The sequence below is a fragment of the Channa argus genome, chromosome 1 (assembly GCF_033026475.1).
Source record: "Channa argus isolate prfri chromosome 1, Channa argus male v1.0, whole genome shotgun sequence".
NCBI lineage: Eukaryota > Metazoa > Chordata > Actinopteri > Anabantiformes > Channidae > Channa > Channa argus.
In genome coordinates, this window is record NC_090197.1 from 37,554,071 (window position 1) to 37,575,030 (window position 20,960).

At 42.5% G+C, this 20,960-nt stretch overlaps 1 protein-coding gene across 8 annotated transcripts in view; it reads right to left on the minus strand.

The window, feature by feature from the left end:
* Window positions 1-7,465: 7,465 nt before the first annotated feature.
* The window catches only part of ebf3b (EBF transcription factor 3b), a 67,090-nt gene continuing 53,595 nt past the window's right edge, over window positions 7,466-20,960 (minus strand). For 4 of the 8 annotated variants that reach the window (XM_067518180.1, XM_067518169.1, XM_067518199.1 and 1 more), the window contains exons 11-16: window positions 17,100-17,188; window positions 12,115-12,180; window positions 11,710-11,881; window positions 11,101-11,286; window positions 10,508-10,675; window positions 7,466-9,259 (exon numbers count right to left, since the gene is read on the minus strand). In XM_067518180.1, the coding sequence (XP_067374281.1) occupies window positions 9,228-9,259; window positions 10,508-10,675; window positions 11,101-11,286; window positions 11,710-11,881; window positions 12,115-12,180; window positions 17,100-17,188 (713 nt within the window). In that variant the 3' untranslated portion in view covers window positions 7,466-9,227. The remainder of the gene's footprint in view (window positions 9,260-10,507; window positions 10,676-11,100; window positions 11,287-11,709; window positions 11,882-12,114; window positions 12,181-17,099; window positions 17,189-20,960) is intronic. The other 4 variants (XM_067518215.1, XM_067518208.1, XM_067518234.1 and 1 more) reach the window with 1 other exon arrangement.

Genomic DNA, 20,960 nt, shown 5'->3' on the forward strand with positions numbered 1-20,960 from the left:
CAACCCAGTTTAATCCCTTTGGGATAAATTATTATTTCTTAAAAAGACCATATGGAGAGGACAGCACTGGTGGTATGTGTTGAGAAAAATGTTGCTTTAATTGAACATGTTCAATACTTTTATTTTTCATTTTTACTTTTTATTATTTCCCCCTAAATTTTTGATTCACCTCACTGTCTTATTACAGCTACAGAGTGACCCTTACTTGCCTATAGTTATTCTTCTTCTGTTCAGCCCAGGTAACCTAATAATCCACCCTCCAAAAATAACCTCAGCTCTAACCTTTACAGAGCCAATTCAAGTGGCCCACTCGCTGAATACAATTGAACTTCTGCATTTTTGAATTTCTTATCCGCTCAGCTCTATGTGACCGTCCTGCCGTGCTTCTGGACTCACTTACTCTGCCATTGGAGCACTATTGCAGCGTAGATGTTGAGGCAGCAGACAGGCAGATGAAGAATGAGACTCAGTCTGTGGTTTCACACAGGGCTAATGATGCCTGTGGTGACTACAGGCTACAGTCAGCCCCTTAACGAAGGGAGCTGTGACACAGCCACAAGGGGTCCCATTTAAGCCGGGCGTACTCTGAAGTGCACTGTAAGCACCCTCCTTTTTTGCTTGTGGCTAAGTAAATTCTATGGAATGCTACGAATTTAGCAGCCAGAGATACTGATGTCTGCATAGTTCTATGCTTGATGTTAAAAAACAAGTCCAGCATCAAAGCCTCAGACACGTTGGCAGTAATTAGCAGTCTAATAGTTTTCGTACCCTTGGTCTTGAGAAAATTCTCACCTTTCATTTTCTCCTCTCATTTTTAAATTGTGTAGGTGTTTTATTATTTATCTGTATTGGTAACAGTGTTATTATTATGTCTATGTTATTTTGCCGTTTTATTTTCACCTTGTGTACCACTTCTGTATCACGCTGGCTCAGAGATAAAAAAGAATTAGATTAAAGGAGGCTGAGACGATCTCATCATCCGCACTGTTAATCTCTGTGAAACCTTTAATTTTGGCCTAATATCTGCCCCCATTTCAGACAGAGAGACTACTTGAGTGCATGTGCGTGTGCATGCGGGTGAGTGTGGGAGCATGTGGCCATGCGTGTTGTGCACATGTGTATGTCCATATGTGTGTGGGTGAAGTGGATGATATTGAGTCTGACTTCATAAATCACCCAGACACTGATAAACTCCCCATGCACCCACACACCGCTAATGGGCAACCCTTAAGGAGTGTGAGTGTCTCGTGCGGCATTTGATTCAACATTTATTAACCCCCTCACACACACATACACTCTCTCAGCTACGACACACACTCATTTGAGCCCCAGAAAGAGCAAGGATATGGTTGGTGGCATCCGTAGCATTAGTGCGGGGTTTTGACCTGGCTGAGCTGTATTAATCATGGACGATAGTAGTACGATACATTTTAGCTTATACAGCCACAACAACAACTGCTGCATTTCCTAACATTAGTTTCCTTCTCATAACTTATATCCTGTCTCCAACTCCCCACTTCCCATCTCATATCCTGGCACCCCTCCTCATTATAGAACAATTTTCTGCCCCCACATCAAAAACAAACACTCTCTGTTCTTCCATCTCCTGCTCTTCATACATGTTGGCTCATAATTCCACTGTTATCACAACCTGCACCCCTTGGTACAAGTTGCAAGCTTAGCGGGGAGCCTGCAGAAGTTAATCCTGCAGCCACATCAGTGATTCATAAATAGCTGCTTTTATTCTTGCTAAGAAGTTTGTGTTCTTAAAAAAAAAAAATGAGTGAAACTTTTGGAACCTAATAACTTCGCTGCAAACAGTGCACTGCTGCGGGTAAGCCAGAGGAGTATCCAGCATGTAGATAGGCAGTGTCCAACAGTCAGACAGACACAGGGATAGATAGCTGGATAGACAGACATTAGAGTGAGGCTTGGCTGTGCTATCAGGTTTCCTCCCCCTCTGTCTGTCTGCCGGGACACCCTGGCCTCGGAGGCCCTGACACTGAGGCACCACGCAGCCAGGCACGACAGCTGCCACAGCAGCATCTAATACCAACACACTCCACGCTATGCCACAACTACAAAGAGAAATTTCATTTCAAACATGGCATACTTTGATGCTATTGTAATGATCTTTGTGTTTTGAGAGAGAAATCAGGAGGATGGAGGATTTGTATGGTGCCTTTTTTGTTTTGCTTTCTGTCTTTAGAACAAAGGGACCACCCCCCCCCCATCTGCATGAGCAAGTTTAAGACAGTCGAGTCGAATGAAATGACAAAGTAAGAGAAACCCTGAGAAGTATCAGCATGCACGTCTAAGTGTATGTGGATTACAATGACACACACTGGTACAAGGTTGGCAATTTTGTAACAGTGTGTCATTGTAACCTTTTGAACTCCAGTGTTGGTCTGGGGGTCTCTAATTAGGAACGGCTGATGAACTGCCATGCGTTATGTGGGAGCGGGTGCCTCTGAGTGTGTATTCCTGCATATATCAATCTGTGACTATGTAGCGTGGTTGTCAGCGTGGTAAGCAGAGTGTCTCAGCCTGGAGAAAGTGCAGATCTAGCCTTGGTCATGTTGACGGAGGGGCGGCACTTCAGAGGCTCCAGGACCCCATGGCACCAGTCTCCCCAGTCCCCCCAGACAGACTGGGAGCATCTGGGCTCTGTCAGCGCCTCTGGCCCCTGCAGTCTCCGATCCATATGACGGTGAGAGGAGTGGATTGGATCACGGAGTGGGAAAATATGAGCTAGATACCTCAGCCTTGTGCAAAATTCATGCTTTGTATGTGTGTGTGTGTGTGGTTGCATTAAGACATGATAATAGGTCATAGTGATTAATTTTGTATGAAGTGAGATGTGATGTGAGAGGTCATTGATTAGTGACCAACATTGGAAAACTCTTCTCTATAAACTGTCCAATTAGGCATTAATTAAAAGTGTGCAGCTAAAAATATGCAAAGCTTTTTCTGAGCGAAAACATCAAGATTGGACTGACAGATATCATTCCAGAGTTTACTTATGAAAGCAAGCAATGATTTGATCAAGTGGATATAGCTCCTAAGCTCTGCCACATGGAAGCTGATACACACACTTGCCAAGACTAATTAATCCATACACTAAATTAGGAATATAAATTGTTGTCCCAATTTAACAAGGTCAGTCTTAACTTCTCTCTTTACACTTTATTTAACTGTGTAGGAGAAAAAAGAAGCCCTATCAATGTGCTTCGCTTATTATGATTGACGATTGATGATTAAGTCCTCCAGCTGACACACACCACCAAAGCCGGTGAGTTGGAATTGGATGTGACACATACACAGTTCTGCGTGTTAGGTAATTCGTTGACGAGGGGCCAAATTCATTTATGGAACAGCGGTATTGGCAGGCATGGACACTCTCTGCAAAAACAACGATAATCACAGAGGTTTGGCGCGGCGTGACAAGGACTCTTCAGGGAAAGGCCCTTACACGCTGCTTTGTTGGCCGTTCCTCCCTAAGATGGAGGGAAACATCCGCCACTGTTCCTAAGATGAGAGCCGCTAGGAGCAGGAGCAGAGAGGTTTGTGTAAGGTGTGGACGATGTTTAAAGGGCTTGATTAGCATTTGCTGGACATGTTTTGGTGGAATACACTGGAAAGCAAATATTCAAAAATGCTTCAGTTACACTATTTAATTTTGGGAGGGGGGGTAAGCACTACCTTTTTAAATATAGAATTGATGAAATAAAGGCTCTGATAAAACCTCGGTAATGAAACATGAGGGGAACCCCGTCTCAAGCCATTTAATCTCTTTTTGCATTCTCCATTTTTTCTGCTAATGAGCCTTATTGACAATCAAACAGAAGCTGTCATCCCCCAGGATGCAACACTCCCAGCCCCTGCGTGTTTGTCATAGTGTCCTGGCAATCAGAGCTGCCTGCAAGACCAGGCTGGCAGTTAGTGGTTCTCACAGCAGCGCTGCCTGAAAATGGCACACTTCCTGTAGAGTTGCAGCTGCCACCTCTGCTACTTCCATTACTTTCTATAGCATGCAGATGTTGTATCAACATTCCCTGCCAAGGGGACTGCAATAACTGTGAGATTCATGCCATGTTTCAGAGGCACGTCAATTTCTCAAGTGGCACAATTAAAGAGGGAAATACAGTACCAGGTTTTTCGCAGGCGCTGAAAACGGAAAAGGGCTTTTTCACTTTTTTTCCAAAGGGGGGCTGTTTCATAAGGGTTCACAAATCCGCCCAATTTTTACAGCCCTTTTCCTGAGTTGAGCTGTTCTGTGAGGCTTTGTGCGGCAGACCTGTCGTGACCCACAGCGGATATGGAAATGGGGCTAAGGTTTTATGGGCCAAACGGATTGGACACAGTCAAGCTCAGGGGGCATGAATATTGGATGTTATTTCTGCTCCCTTTTTATGTAATCCATTGCCAATACATTATTAATAGATGATATCATATCCAGAACTACTGGACAAAGCACTACAGAGGGGTGCTATGAAAGGAGCTCTATGTGGTGGAGACTGTGGCAGAAAATACAGTTCATGTGATAGTATTTTATATCACTAACGCTCCCTGACCAGGCAATCTCTACAATGTAATTTTTGGACTAAGTGAAGTTCACAGAAGTAAAATATGGTGAATACTGTAGTTCTAGCAGGGGTAAATCCTGCATCTGTGGGTTTGAAATACACTGAAACATTGATGAAGTATCAAATGACACCCAAATACAAGTTTAATGGATTTTGAAGCACTGGGATACTTTGCTCATCCTTCTTGACTGCAGTGAGTGAAGTGGAAATCTTTGCGAGGATCTAGAGTTTTCCTTGCAAAGCTGACTCCCAGTGTACAGTAGCAGGGGAGCAGTGTCTTATCTGATGTACCGATTCACAGACAGGAGACTGTGCTAATGTGGGACTATTATTAAAAAAAAGGGTCAGATTCCTTGTTTTGATTTAAATGTGCAATTGTTCAAAAAAGGTCAGACTCCCTATTTTGATTCATTGTCATCTCAAAGTTATGATCTCTGGTTGTGCAGTTTTTCTGAGTCACAGCAGCAGTATCGTACTCATGTAAAAACTTCAGGAGAGTTGCAGCTTTTATTCCCACACAAAACACATCACTCAGCGGTTACACAAATCCTGTCTGACCAAGAGCAAATCCTTAAAAAGTACTTCTCAGCACTGCCCATCGAGCACAGAAGATAAACTACCGTTCACCTTTCAGTTTTACGGCCGGTCGTGATACTGTACACATGTTGGCACTAAGGTATTATCACATAATCATCCATTAAAATTGAACGTATAAGCCCCTCAATAAGGGTTACATAGGGAGTGGGTGCGTAAGGTAATATTCTCCTTTTAAGGTCAGTTTGAATTGTTTTTTCTCATGGGAAACGGCAGATTGATAAAGAGCAAACAAAACCTCTTTTCTGAATGCTTGTCCTCCATGGCCTCAATGAAGGTTTCATTCCTTTATATCATCCAGCCCAATTCCCAGCATGCGGCCATTGTGGCTCTTTCAACTGGAGCTCTCCATTGACTGGCTCATTGTCCGGCCACTCTTTTGTGCGTGCTATCACCGGGGCACAATCTTTCACCTGAACAGCACAGGAGCGCAGCCTGGATATGGTCACGCAGAGCTACAGAGTCACCCATGTAGATGCCAGGCAACAATTGACCCGACACTAATGAAGAAATATTTATTATCAACTTTTAAAAATCTCCTGTGACGCTTGTTAATAACTTGGATATTAGTCATGCTCAGGCAGCCTGCGTCAGGCTGAGATGTTCAATATCACCGCTCAAGCTCATATTATTGAGAGGAAGTGATTTTGTTTTTTGCTTTTTTGAAATGTTACAATGCATGAGCAGATGTTTGTAGTGCAGCCCTCGGCAACACAAGGCTAGTTAAGATCAATATTGCTTTCAATATTTCTTTCATTTGACAGATAACCAGCGCTGAGGAAATCTTGATAAGAGTGGCAACATATGGATGTGGCGAGCCTCGCTTTCTTTTGATTGCGTGACCCCTTGACCTTTGCCTGTGTTTGAGAGGGAGGCTGCCACATGGTATAGTGGGGGTCTGTCAGGCTCTGGTTATGGGGCATTATTGACCCAGGATTTATAAATATTTAATGCACACATTAAGATCATGGTTGAGGGTGGCCATTAGAGTTTTCCAATAAAGAGGCTCTCATGATGATTGAGTGGTGTGGCAGAGCTAGTGGCTGGTCGTTGGCTGCAGAGAAACCTGCTGAGGCAATATACTGTACCTCAAGCCCGCCTGCCAGGCTTCTGAGCTCTTACAACTGGCAACAACTGAGCAAACTTGCCGCATTTTGATTGTACTTTTAAACGCTGATTTTCTCTGTCTCTCTCTGCGTGTCGGGCTTTCTTCCACTGGTTATTATTTTTGCAATGAGAGGCAGTTTCCTTTACAGAGCAAATATACAGTTAGTGCTGATTTTGTCTTTGAATATTAAAGACAGCAGTAAGCAAGGTGATAGATCCGAACCTGCGCGTGTGTATCTGAAACAGATAATGCAGTGTCAGGAAGCGGTTTTGTGGCTATTGTTATCAGACACATTAGATTATCGAGGGAATGATTTAAAGCACGAGGCGATCGCAGCTGAAAATTAAATCGCTCTTTTGAGTGTATCTGTCCTTTGCGCTATCAGCAACTGCTGGACTATCTGCCGTGCCGTGAGATCCCTCTGCATGCTGCTTGACATAATAAGTTGTGATATGCTGATTGCCACTCAGGTTACCGTGGTTTAATTGTACACTAAAGGCAGAGGTGGCCTCGGACAATGTTGCCTTGATGAGAAATTGACATTTTGTGACCTGCTCTCCGTGACCACTCAGGATGCCAGATAAGATGTTCGGTTGTTTTTAAGGAGAACCACTATTCTTCCCTCAAACACTTCTATCCTTCTGTTTGACCCACTTGATGAGTATAGATTTCACGGCGGCCCCCCTTTCAGCGCTCAAACTATAAGAGGTTCAAAACGATACCAGCCCTTATAGACAAAGGATAACCTTGCTCTTTCAATGTATTGATTCTTTATTAACTAGGTGGCTTAATGCAATGAAATGAGGGATTTGAATGAGCCCCATTTGGGGTGCTTTGAATAAAAAGCTCGCACTGTTTATGAATGACTACAATGAACCTTTGAAGCACCACAGATGCAGGATGTGCTGATACAGAGAGCAGTAGGAATATGAAACAATGCCAGAGTGGTTTGCTGAAAGAATATGAGTAAAGAGCAGTTTTCATCTTTTATGGATGTTACACTTTTCCACAGGTTTCAAACAGTTATCTCTATGGCAAAGTCTAAACACTACAACTTACAGACAAATCACAGGTTTGTCCTCAGAAGCTTCTAATGTCTTTTTCTTGGTCCTGATTGTCAGTTTGTCTGCCAGCCAAACTGTACTTAAAACTGAAAAAGTCCACAGTTGAGGAACTATTGTGTTTTTACTGAAAATTTTAATAAAACATCACTTATTCATTTCTGTTTCCATTCCAAATGTTGACATTTTTAAATTTTCTTCCCTGTAAACACATGTAAGCTATGTGGCAGAGTCATAAGTGGTGAGTAAAAATGACTTCTATACATTCTACAAAACAGAAAAAATACAACCACAAATGGAGTGTTTTTTTATCTCCAAGGTTGTCCCTCATGCACATTAGTCTCTATTGGATCTTAACAACTATCATATGGGTCACAAACAATTTATTTGACAATACAACCAACAAAGTTTTCTCCAAAATGGTCTGTATAGATAATTTAAAATCAATATAAAAATAAACAATGAAGTTTGACTTCCCCTTTAAAAAAATGGACAGAGAGTCTTGACGGAGTAACACAAATTTTAGGATACACATGAAACATATGCACATTGCATTTCATCAAATACAAAAAGAAAACAAATGAAGGCAACAGTTCTTGGCTGAATTATCTGTGCTGCATCACTATATTAAGGGCATGACGATTAATACATACATAATGAAAAGCAATATACAAAATTTCAGAGATAAATACATTATTTATAGTTGATATGTTACAAAATTTCCCTCAGTGAGCGCAAGTGTGTGTTTGAACAGAAATATGACAATGAACTACTGTACTCCTACATTCTCATTGGATTTTAATTTTGTTTTTAAAATGTTTTTTGTTGATCTAAAAGAACATGAAAAAGACAGATGTATAAATATTTAGCACAAGTTTGGCAATATCACAATAGTCTACAATTTTTAACCACATATAAAACACATAGGGGAGTTGGAGCTAGAAGGGGGAGACTGCTCCTCATCAACAAGAAACAGACTTCACAGTAGCCTAGGAATGCATTAATATACAGTGCTAGCAAAAAAGTTGAAAAACATGGCAAAACACACTTGCTTAAAAGGAAGCTCTAGACATGGAAGTACATCATATTCATCAACAGAGCAGTGTTTTGTACACGTCAGTGTGCTTGTTGAATCAAAGAGGATTTTTTTTTTTTTAACTTTTGAAGATGATTTCTAGCTACAATAAATTACAAAATTTAAGTTAAAATGCAGGAATGAAACATGATACAACCTTACCCACCCAGCCCCACCCTATTTTACTTGTATGTGTTGTACTTTAATGATCAATTTTCTACATTATATATCTCATATATTTTCCAGTTGAAATTCAAACTGTCTTGGCCCCTGTGTATTTTTCTCACACATAAAAATACAAAAAGTCACATTATAAAGACACACAACTGTTGTGAATCTATTAAAAGAGAGTTGAAACAGAAAAACAATTTCTGAGGCAAACAAGTTCATTGGCAAATGTACTGTACATCAGTGTTTTTACTTTACAACCAGATGGTGAGTCCACAGAGTCCCTTCCAGTATCGAACGTGTGGTGGACATATCTGAGGCCGAAGCACAACCCAACAGGTATACAAAATAAACCCTTCATCATCCCATGTCCACTTTAAGGGTGATAAAATGGAGGGGCGAAAAAAAAAAAAAAATCCCACAGAAAAAATATTGTTCCTTTTGAAATCCTTTTTTTTTCTGTAGGTTGTGGAAGTCATTTAAAAGAAAAAAAAATTTTTTCTTCTTTTTTTCTTCATCTTTGAAAACAGAATGAGCGGTTGACTATACATTACACCAGCGTTTTGCTGTGTGCTGAGGGGGTGTCCTGTGAAGTGGTAGTGTGTTGACTGGTGCTTGAAATGATGAAAGTGCATTTACATTGGAGGGACAACCAGGCCGGACATGGCTGGGGGAAAAAAGAGAGAGAAATAAAAAAAAAAGATTAATTTACTGACGTAAATCGAGCTCTATATAACTATAAATATGAAATATTATTAAAATGTTGTTAGTGGATGTGTGTGTGTGTGTGCGTTTGTGTGTGTGCGTGTGTGTGTGTGCATGTGCGCGCAGCCACCTGACAGTGCACAAGTGTATGAATGTATGCCTTAATGTGCCTGTTTGCGTATGTGCCTGAGAGTGTTTGCCGTGTCCGCCAGCCTGCTGCTGCATGTCCTCTTTACGGGGAGAGTTTGAAAACCTCCCTCCTGCTCTGACATTTCAGCCCCCAGCACGCCAGTCTTGCTATGTGTGATATTTCTCCTGGCATTGGGGTAATGGCAAACAGTGGCCCAGACTCCCAGGAGACCTAGCCGTGGTGACGGCAGAGCAACAACACGGTCACTTCCCACAATGCCACAATGCTACAGTACTAGACACTCCCCAGACTCCCCTCAGATTCTTTCTATCGCTTATTTTCCTCCCCTCATCTCTTTATCCTCAACTCTCCAACACTGTACAGTGCATTAGTCCTACATTCCCCAAGTCGTGCCTCTGCGTCATTATCCAAGAGAGATTAGGCAAGATCAAAGGTAGCTTCCGTTATTTTACCAAGACCATCTGCTTAGGATATCATTAGCAACTGTACCTCACCCAGAGAGTTTATATATTCAGTATTTTCACACGTTTTAACAATTAGGCGACTAGTGAAGTGCTGGGATGATATATTATTATATTGCTCTGAGTATATTTGTAGAGTCATGGTTGAAATGCTTTTAAGTTTGCCAGCGCAGATGATGGCAAGGCATTGCTCATTAATTTCTGCACAACATGTATTAATAAGTATGAACGTGTAGCAAGATGAACTTTAATTTCCCACTTCATTAAGCCCAATGTTATTAATCTTGGGGCACACACTACGGCTAAGCTTGTTTTCAAAGCAATCATGTTGGTCATGACACATGCACAAAACCTAATAAACATAATTACTAAAACAATTCTGGGAAGGTCTTTTCCTGCGACATCAGGAGGGGATCATTTGTATGAAAGGGCAACAAGGATGTACGTTTGCATGTATGTTTGCAGAGACATGAGATGACGCTTGCAGTCCTATGTATGTGTAAAGACATGCTCTGTGTGAGTGTGTGTCTGTGTGTTTAACAGAAAAGTGTAAATTGGCCTGTCAAAATGCATATATTTGTAATGATTAATCCCTCACCAAACCGGACAGAGGCCTGAGCAGCAGTATCTGACCAGTAGTCCGTAGGGAAGGGATGAGGGGGTGAGGGGGGCTCACCTTGCAGTCCGTTGCCGTTGGCGCTGGTGCAGGAGGGGGGTGGGGAGGCCTGGGGTCGGACCACAGGGGCGAAGGCGCTCTTTTGTTTAACTGCAGAGACGATAGGGAGGGAAAGGGAAGGAGGGAGGGTGAGAGTGAGAACGTGCTGTGAGTAGTGCTCGAGAGGGAGAGGGCAGTTAAGGTAAGGCTAGGATAGTGTTTCTGCCAGGGGGGATACACGATCAGTACTCACAGGCCCCTACCATCAACATCTTGTCCGATTGAACAAATACAGGTGGCATATAGTATGAATGCACATAAAATGAATATTTCTTCTTTTCTGAGCTACACTTGTGTTCTGCGAAGTACTAAAATGAAACAAGCCTCCGTGAATGAAGAGTAATATATTATCACCATCAATAATGTTATAACCCTGTCACGAGTGATTCATAGAAGTGAAAATGAATGTGGGAGCTGGAATTAAATCAGCAGCAGCTTAGTGCTACTACAGCATGCGATAGTGGCAAGCTACTCACTTCCATATGGGGAGTTGGCAGAGGATCCGTTGAGGAACCCAGGGGAGCTTGGCACTCCCAGGTTCATGCCGGCATTGCCGTAGCCATTCATGCTGTTGCTGACGGTGTTGTAGCTTGACTGCTGCGGGGTGCTGCTGGAGATGTAGCCCCGGGGGGACACACTGCTGGTGTTCCGGCTGTAGCCCACTGAATAACACGAGTGGAAGATGAAAAGGGAAGTTTGTTCATCTCTTTTCTTCTGTACAGTATTTACCAGGGAAATTACAGCACTCATTGATTCACTGATTGCAGCAAATGATAATGGTAAATTACAGCTGCAATCAAACATTTTTATATCAGCACATGCTGCAGATGTCACTTTAATAAGGAAAGACTTAATTGGACCCTTTATCTGCCGCTATTGTAGGTGAAAATGCAGGGAGTGAACCCAGGGATCAAAAACAAAATTTTCTATCAATTTTCTCATTTTAATGAGCGAAAAAAGAGTAAATTTTAGCAATTTTACGTTTTGCTGCCAACCCCCTTAAATCCCCTCATGGACCACCGCAGGTCCCTGAACCCCACTTTTGAGAACCACTGAGTTATGGAGCTGTACCCTAAATCACATACCTTGGTCATTCCCTTGTGACTCAGACACATTGACTGCTAGCTGGCTGCTGAAGGAGTTGACTCCCATCATGCCGTGGGAGGCTGTGTTAGCGAGAGAGGGGATCTGGTTGTGGTTGCGGGGAACGCTGTACAGGGCCTCTGCAATGTCAGCTGCCCTCTTCAGAATGATCTCCTGAGAAGCGAAGACAAGGCAGAGGTTTAGTTATTTATGTTTTTTTTTTTTTTTGCTGTGCTTTTGCTTTGATGCATTGTTCATGGCTATATGGTTAACTCTCAACACATGTAGCCTACGTTGCTCCAGATATAGTGGTGAAAATACCCTTTGGTCATACTATCAGTGAAATTTCAATTGTTTATTATTTAGGGGTGATGTAAGCATGCCGAAGCAGCTGCGTGACTACAGACCTGATTGTTGTGGGGCATTCCATACAGGGCTTCGACGAGATCAGCCGCCCTCTTCAGTAATACCTCCTGATGAGGAAAAACAGGAAGCGTAAATGTTAAAACGCAAACAGATAATGTTTGAACCCCAAGTGGCCCGTACACTGAAAAACGATATCAAAAATAACACAACGCAGCAGGGTCGTGCAGAGCTTTACAAATGTTTACATATTCAACCACCTAAATAAAAGCCAGCCTGATTTAAGAGGCACCAGTGTTGCATTTATACAGCGCTACCACTTTGCTCCTTCCAACCATGCAGAGCAGTGAATAATGTTCCCTATCTTAATTAAACTGGCATAGTCCTTTAAAAACAACACCTCACCCCTGATTCTGGGCTTCACGTTTGCTTTGGAGTTCAGCGTTGAGTCCCCTCTCTTCAGAACAATAAAGTGAATTAGCTCTGGGTTAATCTAGTTCTGTTGTAATGACATTAAGGAATTTTTCAATTAACCTCTTTGACTGGCTGTTGCAAAGGACTTCACAAATGACTTCCCATCCAGCAAGAGCTGGGTGCTTGTGCCTTAGGGACACGGATGCTCAGGATGTGGTCTTATCCATGTCTGCATGCTTGCCCCCGCTTGACAATGCGGATTAGCTGTGTTGCTTTGGCTCTTAACACTGAAAATGAGTTGGCCTCGGATCCCGTTCCCCCCACTCTGTTTCGGGCTTTCAGCTAGGTGGGGTTTGGCCCGAGTGTGTCTTTATCTGCTCTTTGAATTCAGCACTTACAAATCAAATCCCTCTCAAGCAACCAGACTGCTCTCTTTGTTTTCCATAATACAGAAGGCAATATGCTGTATGAAAACCCTCTTCTCCTTTTTGAGTGCATTTAATCTGACAAAGGCAAGTTGCAGACATGGCTGTTGCATGTGTTTTTAAAATGCTTGCTTGTTGTCACCTGCTGTAGAGCAGAGATTTGTCGACTGTGCTGTTAGAACCCTGGTTAAAAGCAATGCAAATCTGTCACCAGAAACATCTCAGATGGCGCTTGTTTTCTTCCCACATTCGCTGTGTTTTCTTTTGCGGGCCTCGGTAATTTGTCTGAAGTGTTCCATCACTTGGCAATAGCAGTGTGGGATTAAGACGGCAGCTGCCGTAAATGAATGTAAACACAGCCTTCGCGCCTTCAAACAGCGGCCTCCAAGACTTGGCCTGCATTTCCAAGGCACAGTGTATGTAGTGTGTACGGAGAGTGTGTATGGGCCCTTTCATCCTGAGGAGCATATCTACCACAGTCCTTGATTTATCAAGATGAATCACTGTAGAAGCCACTTCCAGCATATGCCATGCTCTCTTATAGAAACATATCGCTTAATCCACCCCAAGTTACCGGATGGGTGGCTCTTAGAATGGGCATTTACCTCTGAAATTGGTGTGTATGCTCAACGTTGCATGCATCTAGTTTGCATACAAATAAAGAATTATGGTTGTCGTGAGGCAGGTAGACTAAATGAGAGGACCAGCTGTCTTGATGTGTTCTCATCAGGCAGAACAGATTTCTCTCTCTCTTGCTGAGTGAGATAAAGTGGTTTTCTTTCTTTTTGTCTGCAGTTAATAATTACCAATAATCTATTCTATCATATTTCAAGATCTCCTACATGGCTCTCAATTTTAAACAACAATTAAAGCAATTAAGACTGTCGCATTCACATGCCATGTTTCATTCTCTGTAAAACGTCCTCTCCCTCCTTGTCCATATGGTACTTTGCAGCAGTGACATAAGGACAGCTTGGAAAAAGGAGGAGAGAGAACGTTATTGCCTCTCATCCTTAATCTGTCGTTTACCGCGTGGTGTCTTAACTAACCAAGCTCACTCGCAAGGCTATGCTTAAGTGGCAACCTAGTCATATCCGAGGATGATGAGAAGTGCTGCACCCAATCAAGGAAGAAGTTTGTTTTCTTCTGACGAGATGCTTTCATGCGTATCAAGCTCACGCTGTGAATACGATTAACACGGAATAGTGTTCTGAGGGCATTTCCATGTAAATCTCAATACTACTCCAGCATAAGTGTAATTGGCTTTCTTGTCATGGAGACATATCAGAACACACCATGGTAAATTGAAACAATTAAAGGCCTCAAATGATTTCTGTTGTTATGTGACAAATGCATGACAGATTTCTGCTATTGTTTGCCTCGCTTTGCATAAAGGTCCCGTGTTCAACAACTGTTTAAATGAGGCTGCTCAGATGACAGATCACCAAAGATTTAGAAGCTGTTTTACGTTATTGCCGAGAAATGAGAGGAAGCCATAACAAATGATGTGTTGCAAAAAATACCTAACAATAAGGAGATGTGGTCTAAAACAGCTCAAATGTGATTCTTCAAGCACTAGATTAACATGGATGTTGTATTTATATTATCACAGTTAATAAAAGAGGGCCTAGGTTATGTAGCTTGGAGTGCTAATGCCATTATAAAACTGTAAGGCAATTACTCTGTTAGCTCTAGCCTGAGGTAATGAATGCATTTAGAAGCATAGGGCCATTAGATGAAGGTACTTCAAAGAGCACAGGAAGAGAGATTCATTTAAATACATGGGTAATTGCTTGACATGAACACATTTGTAATATTTTCTCCTTGTGGATTACACAAAGAATTGGAAAAGAATGGGCTTATGCTCATTTTGGGAGGAAAGAAAAGAATCCAAAGCAATCAGCTTAATAATAAAACAATATTGAGTTTCCACTTTTAATTTCATAATGAATCTAATTTGTTACAGAAGAGAGAAATTGAGTGTGATATAATGTGATATCCAGTCTATTTGTCCATTACTGCCAGAGGGCACAAAATGGTATTATAAATTGTCTTTTTTATATTATGAATAGAAAATTGTTTTATAACAAGATCTTAAAAAGGAGGGTGAATTCCAAAGTCTCTCTTCACTTAACGCGATGCCCGCAAACCAATCTCCTTTCTCATCACTTGACTGCTCACACTTATTACTTTCATATTCACTCTGGACTTTGCATTGAATTTTTATATCTCCACTCCTCCCACAGGGTCAGACTGTCATCTACGATGTTGTCTTAGAATTACGAGGTAAACTTCAATCAGAGGCAGCTTCCCCCCTTTTTTCTCTGTGTAGCAACAATATTAGCGTGCATCCCTTGCTATCCATGAGCACTCCCATATTGGCTTTCTGTCTCCTTACAATTACCACGTGTCTTACTGGTCCCAGGGAGAAGGCTGGTGGAAATCAATAGCGCAGTAATATTATCAACTGGAGGGTGAAGTCATGGAAGGGAGGGGGTAGAGGCGGTGAGTGGGCCTGGTGTCGATTTGCCTTTCTGCTAATGCACACCGCGCGTCCTCCAGCTTTATCTTCTTTTTATAGAGTCTCCCCGCCTCACCTGCACCCTGTAATGGCTGTTACTATATGCTGTTTCTGTTCTCATTCCAAATGTACACGCCGGGCTCAGCTCACCGCAGGCTGTTTTATTGGGAATGTGCTTTTGACCCCGAGAGCTGACCCTCAGATGGCAAGCTTAACAATGACGAATCACTTGGTTGGATCATTTACATGCCCCCTGAACCCCATATTTGGGTCCATTAGAGAGCAAATCAAATATTTATGTTGTTTATTGGAAGTGCAGGGTTTCATCTCACTCTGTGATTGTTTCATGCAAAGGCCCGGAGACCGTGCTATATTAAGTATACGCACACCCAGGAAACTAATCTTGGGTTCAGTGTCAAAATCTGTATCCCAGCCAACAACGCTTTGTATTCAACGAAAGAAGTAAGGTTTCTCTGTAATAAAGCTGTGTTTAACATTGTTCTTCTCTTTGTTCAGAAGATTTCACAAAGACACTGTGACTTTATGAAATTAAAGCAGTGGAGCTAGATTGACCGGTGATGACCGCGGAGACAGAGAGGGCCATGTAGATATTAAAGGTAAGCGTACCTTACCTTTTGGGCTGCGTTTACAGTTGAAATTAGAGTAACATTTCATGCCTAGGTGTTGTTTCCTGTCTCCACAGGGACTGAGTCTAATTGAAACACTTCATATACTGAACCAGGGACTAGCTGTGATGTTCCATTTCTCTACATTGCCTTGGTCAAATGTCTATAGCTACCACACAGTCTGTTCTTTATTAAATTGTCCGTTGGACGTTAATGATATTGCTGTGTTGCATGCTGGGATTTAATAGATAAGGTCTTTAAAGGTTTTAGAGTATTATTAAAACTCTGAGGTGGCCACCACTTTACTACATGCCAAGGGGTTCTGAGTGTACTAATCAGTCATATTATTACACTTGACACATCTGGAACGTCGCAGCAATTAGTGAAAACAGAGATTGTATCAATAGGAAATGGAAAGAGTAAGAGCATCAAAAAGAATGAGAAGAATAAAAGAATCAAAGAGTTTCTACGGGGGGCGCGGGGGGGGGGAGAAAGTCTACACCTTAGTTTTCATGCTCAGGTCTTGGATATGGTAGCTTATTAATGTGCCAACCTAGTGTCTAAAACTGTTGTGGCTTTTAACTCCTTCACTCAGGTTCAAAAGAAAACAATAAGAAAGCCAAAGCATAATAACATGCGGTCTTTGTCTATTAGTTGCAGTCAGACTAGGGGGTTTACAGCACAGGGTTCTGTAAACAAAAGATTAAACCAAATCAAGCTGCAGAAAATGAAAGGAAAACATGAGTGGGGTAATGAGGGTGCAGACGTCGTTTCTGACCAGATTACCATCTCCACAGACTACTGGAGAGGAAAACGCCTGATTGAGCTATTTTACCACACAGAGAGTTTACGCCTCTCTCCACACAGAAAAACCAATACCATTACCATGCTGGTTAGTACGTAAGCCACATTTGTTACGGAAAGCTGTTATGGTTCGGGGTCACAGTACTCTGCCTTCATGGTAATGTGGTTTTGCTCATTTGTAACTTTTAGAATAGTTAGGCACTATAAGCCACACTGGTTTGTCCCATTTCTGCACTGACCTTTGGTAACCTCTCAGGGTCGCCGGGGTGTCTGGGGATGACCTTCTGCAGCCTCTGGAAACCATAGTCAATGGTTGGCTCATTCAGGGCTGAAAGAAAGAAAAAGAGGATGAAAATTAGAACCATTTCAGTGCTAATTTTGCCAGAGACAGAAAGAAACTAATTGAAAAATCTGTTAGAGTTTACAGTACAGAAGTCATTTCAGAATGCCTAATTTCAAAGAAACCTCAGGGGTGAGAGAGTGTTTTATGAAACATTGGCAGCTCTGGAGGGTGAGTGATAGAAAATGACACCGGTTCCTCTGACACTTGTGTCACCAAGTGTTATTCCATTAACAGCCATGATGACCTACATCAGTCTGAGAATCCTTCAGAGGGACCCTCCCCCTTTTTATCTACTTGAGAATATTGACTACAGCAAACTACATAGCAGGGGTCTTTTAATCTAACAGAGCTTTAATAATCTGTGAAAGGCTGTCCACACATTGATCTAGTGTAAGTTGCTGTCATTTCACTCTTCTGCACCAACTGTACTGCAACACTGGGCCTGTGAAATACGGCAGCACATCCCATGGAGCCATTAATCTCTCCCACCCCTCAAATAGTAATCTGGGGCATGAGGCATATTGGGCGATGAATCAGAGGCACAAAGTAAATGAATCATAACCCAGACTTTGGTGAGAGCAGGGCGTTTTATGTCTGACAGTCCTAATGGGTAATTGAAGGCTTCCTTACAGCTCCGCCTGATTCTAAACAATCATGTGTACACTCATAGGCAGGACAAGACGAGGGAGGGAGGGCAGAGGAGAGAAGGAGGGGAGGGAAGGAGGAGAGCAGTGTAAAGGGGGAAGGAACGACTTAATAGGGAACATCACTTCTCAATGTAGATATCATTTTCAGGAGAGTAACTCCACCGAGCAAGGCGCTTCATAAATCAATGGCTTTCTATGGAGACTAATAAGAGCTGCCTGCCTCTATTCATTGTTCAGCCTGTAATTTGGCCCATCACTCATTACTCAGCATGTAATTTCAGCATTAACACCGCACAGCTCGCTGAACCTGCTGAACACCAGAGAATGTGAAAGCAAGCAAATACCCCCCTACACACGCACACACACACACACACACACACACAGGCAGGGCCACTGAAGCACAAGCCAGGGAGTCATGGCAGGAAAATGAACATTTATGTTTTTTTGTTCCCTCTCATCTAAATACGTGCAAGCATGTTCATAGAAACTCACAAACACACCACACAAACACAAACACACACACATACTGTGCCTACTCATGCATACCTACAGTAGCCATGTACTCACACGGATGTACAATCGAACACGTGGACCACTTCGGGCCAAAACCTGAATACAGTAATTGCCAACTCGACCATGATCAAATAGAGCAATTATGTGTTCAAGCATGGACAATGCAGGATGCTAATCGATAGCAAGGATCTAGCTCGCAAATACAGTGGTATTCAGCCGCGTTGTCCAGGCATACCGGAATAAACCCCACACCACAACAACACTGCTAGAAATCTGATTTGACATGTCATCACGCATCCCACAATGACAAAGGTCTGCCTTAAAATGTGGGGGAACGCCACCGTCCCTTTAATAAAGGACTGATCTTGCGTATTGATCGTACATGACAGGGCTGTAGTGAGGAATTTGCCCCCTTTCTTTTGTTATTTCCACCCCCTTTCTTATCTATGCACTCTGGCAATCCCATACATGTGTACACACAGGAGCATGCATATGTGTGTGAGTGTGTGAGCGCCAGTGCCCGGCTGTGAGAGTGTATGTGCACGGCAGCCCTGCCAGACCCCGCTGCTCAGTGTGATGTAAATTGTGTATGTGTAAAAAGCACTCCATAATCAGGCCATCCATCATCAGAGGCTGTCAGTGGGCTCTCTCAGGGTGATACATCACGCTCTCCTGTCCTCTGCCTCAGCTGGGGACTACACAACCCGCCAGGCATGCTGGGAACACAGCCGGAGAGACGTACAGTACAGGACAAGACCTAGGTTAGGAGAGGTGTTCGGTTTGATGTGCCTTTCCTATGATAATGATGCCCCACTATAAATGCGGACCTAAGAATTATAATGAATGTGATTTGGAGGGTAGGATACTCTAGCAAAACTGAATTTTACCAGCAGTTTGTATAGTTTATATACAGTATTAACAGTTTATATGAACATTTCCAATAACAAAAATCATATTTAGACTAATATCTGTCTAGGCTTCCAACGTGACTATGTGCTGTGCAGTCTCAGTCCAAGCGTCAGGCATGATCTCTACATGTCGACATGTCGCCATCTCATCTATCATGGAGATGATCTTTGTAACGACCCCAGCGTAATGAAATTGGTGACACACACCGCCATCTGCTATTGATTTCATGCAAATGCTTTTGACAGCTGATGGAGACTTGCATTAGCGCTAAACGGTGCTGTCAGTTGATGAGTTGACAGTTTTGTAGTCATAGCATGTACATGGGTGAAGACAGACACAGACAATGTCAATAATCCTGTAAGAGCTGCTGATGATATATACTGAGCACTTATCTTCAATCTGGATAATAAATGTGTTATGTGTGTATTCATTGCACTGCTCTGAATACTTTTTCTTCCAAGCAAAGATTTTCTTTCATCTGCTATGCTTTTACAAGAATCATCAGGACTACCCCTCTTACTTTTTCTTACACCACACACATTGACAGCAGCCTCTCGCCCCCTTTTACTCTCACCCAGTCTCTTTTTTAATCTTAACACATCATTATGTTCCAACTTCACACTCCGTCGTAAACTTTACTCTCTCTTAAAAATGTATCGGGCAAATCTAGCTCTGTGGTGCCCTTGCATGACTCCATGCATGCCAAATTTAGTTTAGCCCCCCTTGCCCTTCCAACATAATATGGTGAAACAGGGGAGCAGGAGGTGTGGAAGTAGCAAGCTGTCCCCCACCCCCACCCCCCACCCCACACACACACTTTTTTTTTTACCCCTCATGTAAGCATTCTCAGTCACTGCAAGGAAACATGAAACCCACCACACACATCCCATAAATTCAGCACTGGGTGGGGAGTCTAGCCAAGGGGAGGAGGGACCGAGAAAGGTGGTGTGCGTGTGTGTGTGGGGACTAGAGGGGAGGTATGATAGGACTGGATGGGGGGGTGGGGGATCGCTGGCACGTTCCAGTCACGCCCGCTTCCCGGCTCGCGGCCAATCAATACCACTTTCCTGTTTTAGAGGCGGGTAATTATGAGGTGGAGAGATTGTGTGACCTCTCACCCCTGCTGCATTACTCGCCTGATATTAAGATAAATTGCCTGATTTTGGGTAAACATATGCTGCAATTCAAACTGTCAGCACTGGTTTGCTCAGGGATAATTTGTATTGATCTCCTGGCTTCTTCCCCATTTTGCTTACTGACCTCATGGATAATTAGAGAAAAAGAGACACGGGGAGGTAAGGCAGGGCTTGCATTTGAATACTTTGTAGAAGAGATGAAGAGCACATGGGAGGGGGGAGGGCAGAGTGAACATTATGGACTAATATAATTTTCATTTTCTCTCATCTTCTGCTCAGATTTAGACAGGTTACATGTTTCGTTCAATTACAATAATTACAGCTTTTTCCCTGCATGTGTTAAATATACAGAGATAGAATTGTTCATACATTTGTTTCCATGGTTTAATTTCAGAGATGATTGGAATTCTAACAAAAGTAATGAGATAAGCAAACATGCCTCAAATTTAACAAGTGATAACAAAAAGACTTGAGTACAACAAGCTGACAAAAGAACAAGGCTGCTGGAGAGTCGGCTTTGCCTTCATGAAGGTTTAGAAGAAAATATTTATG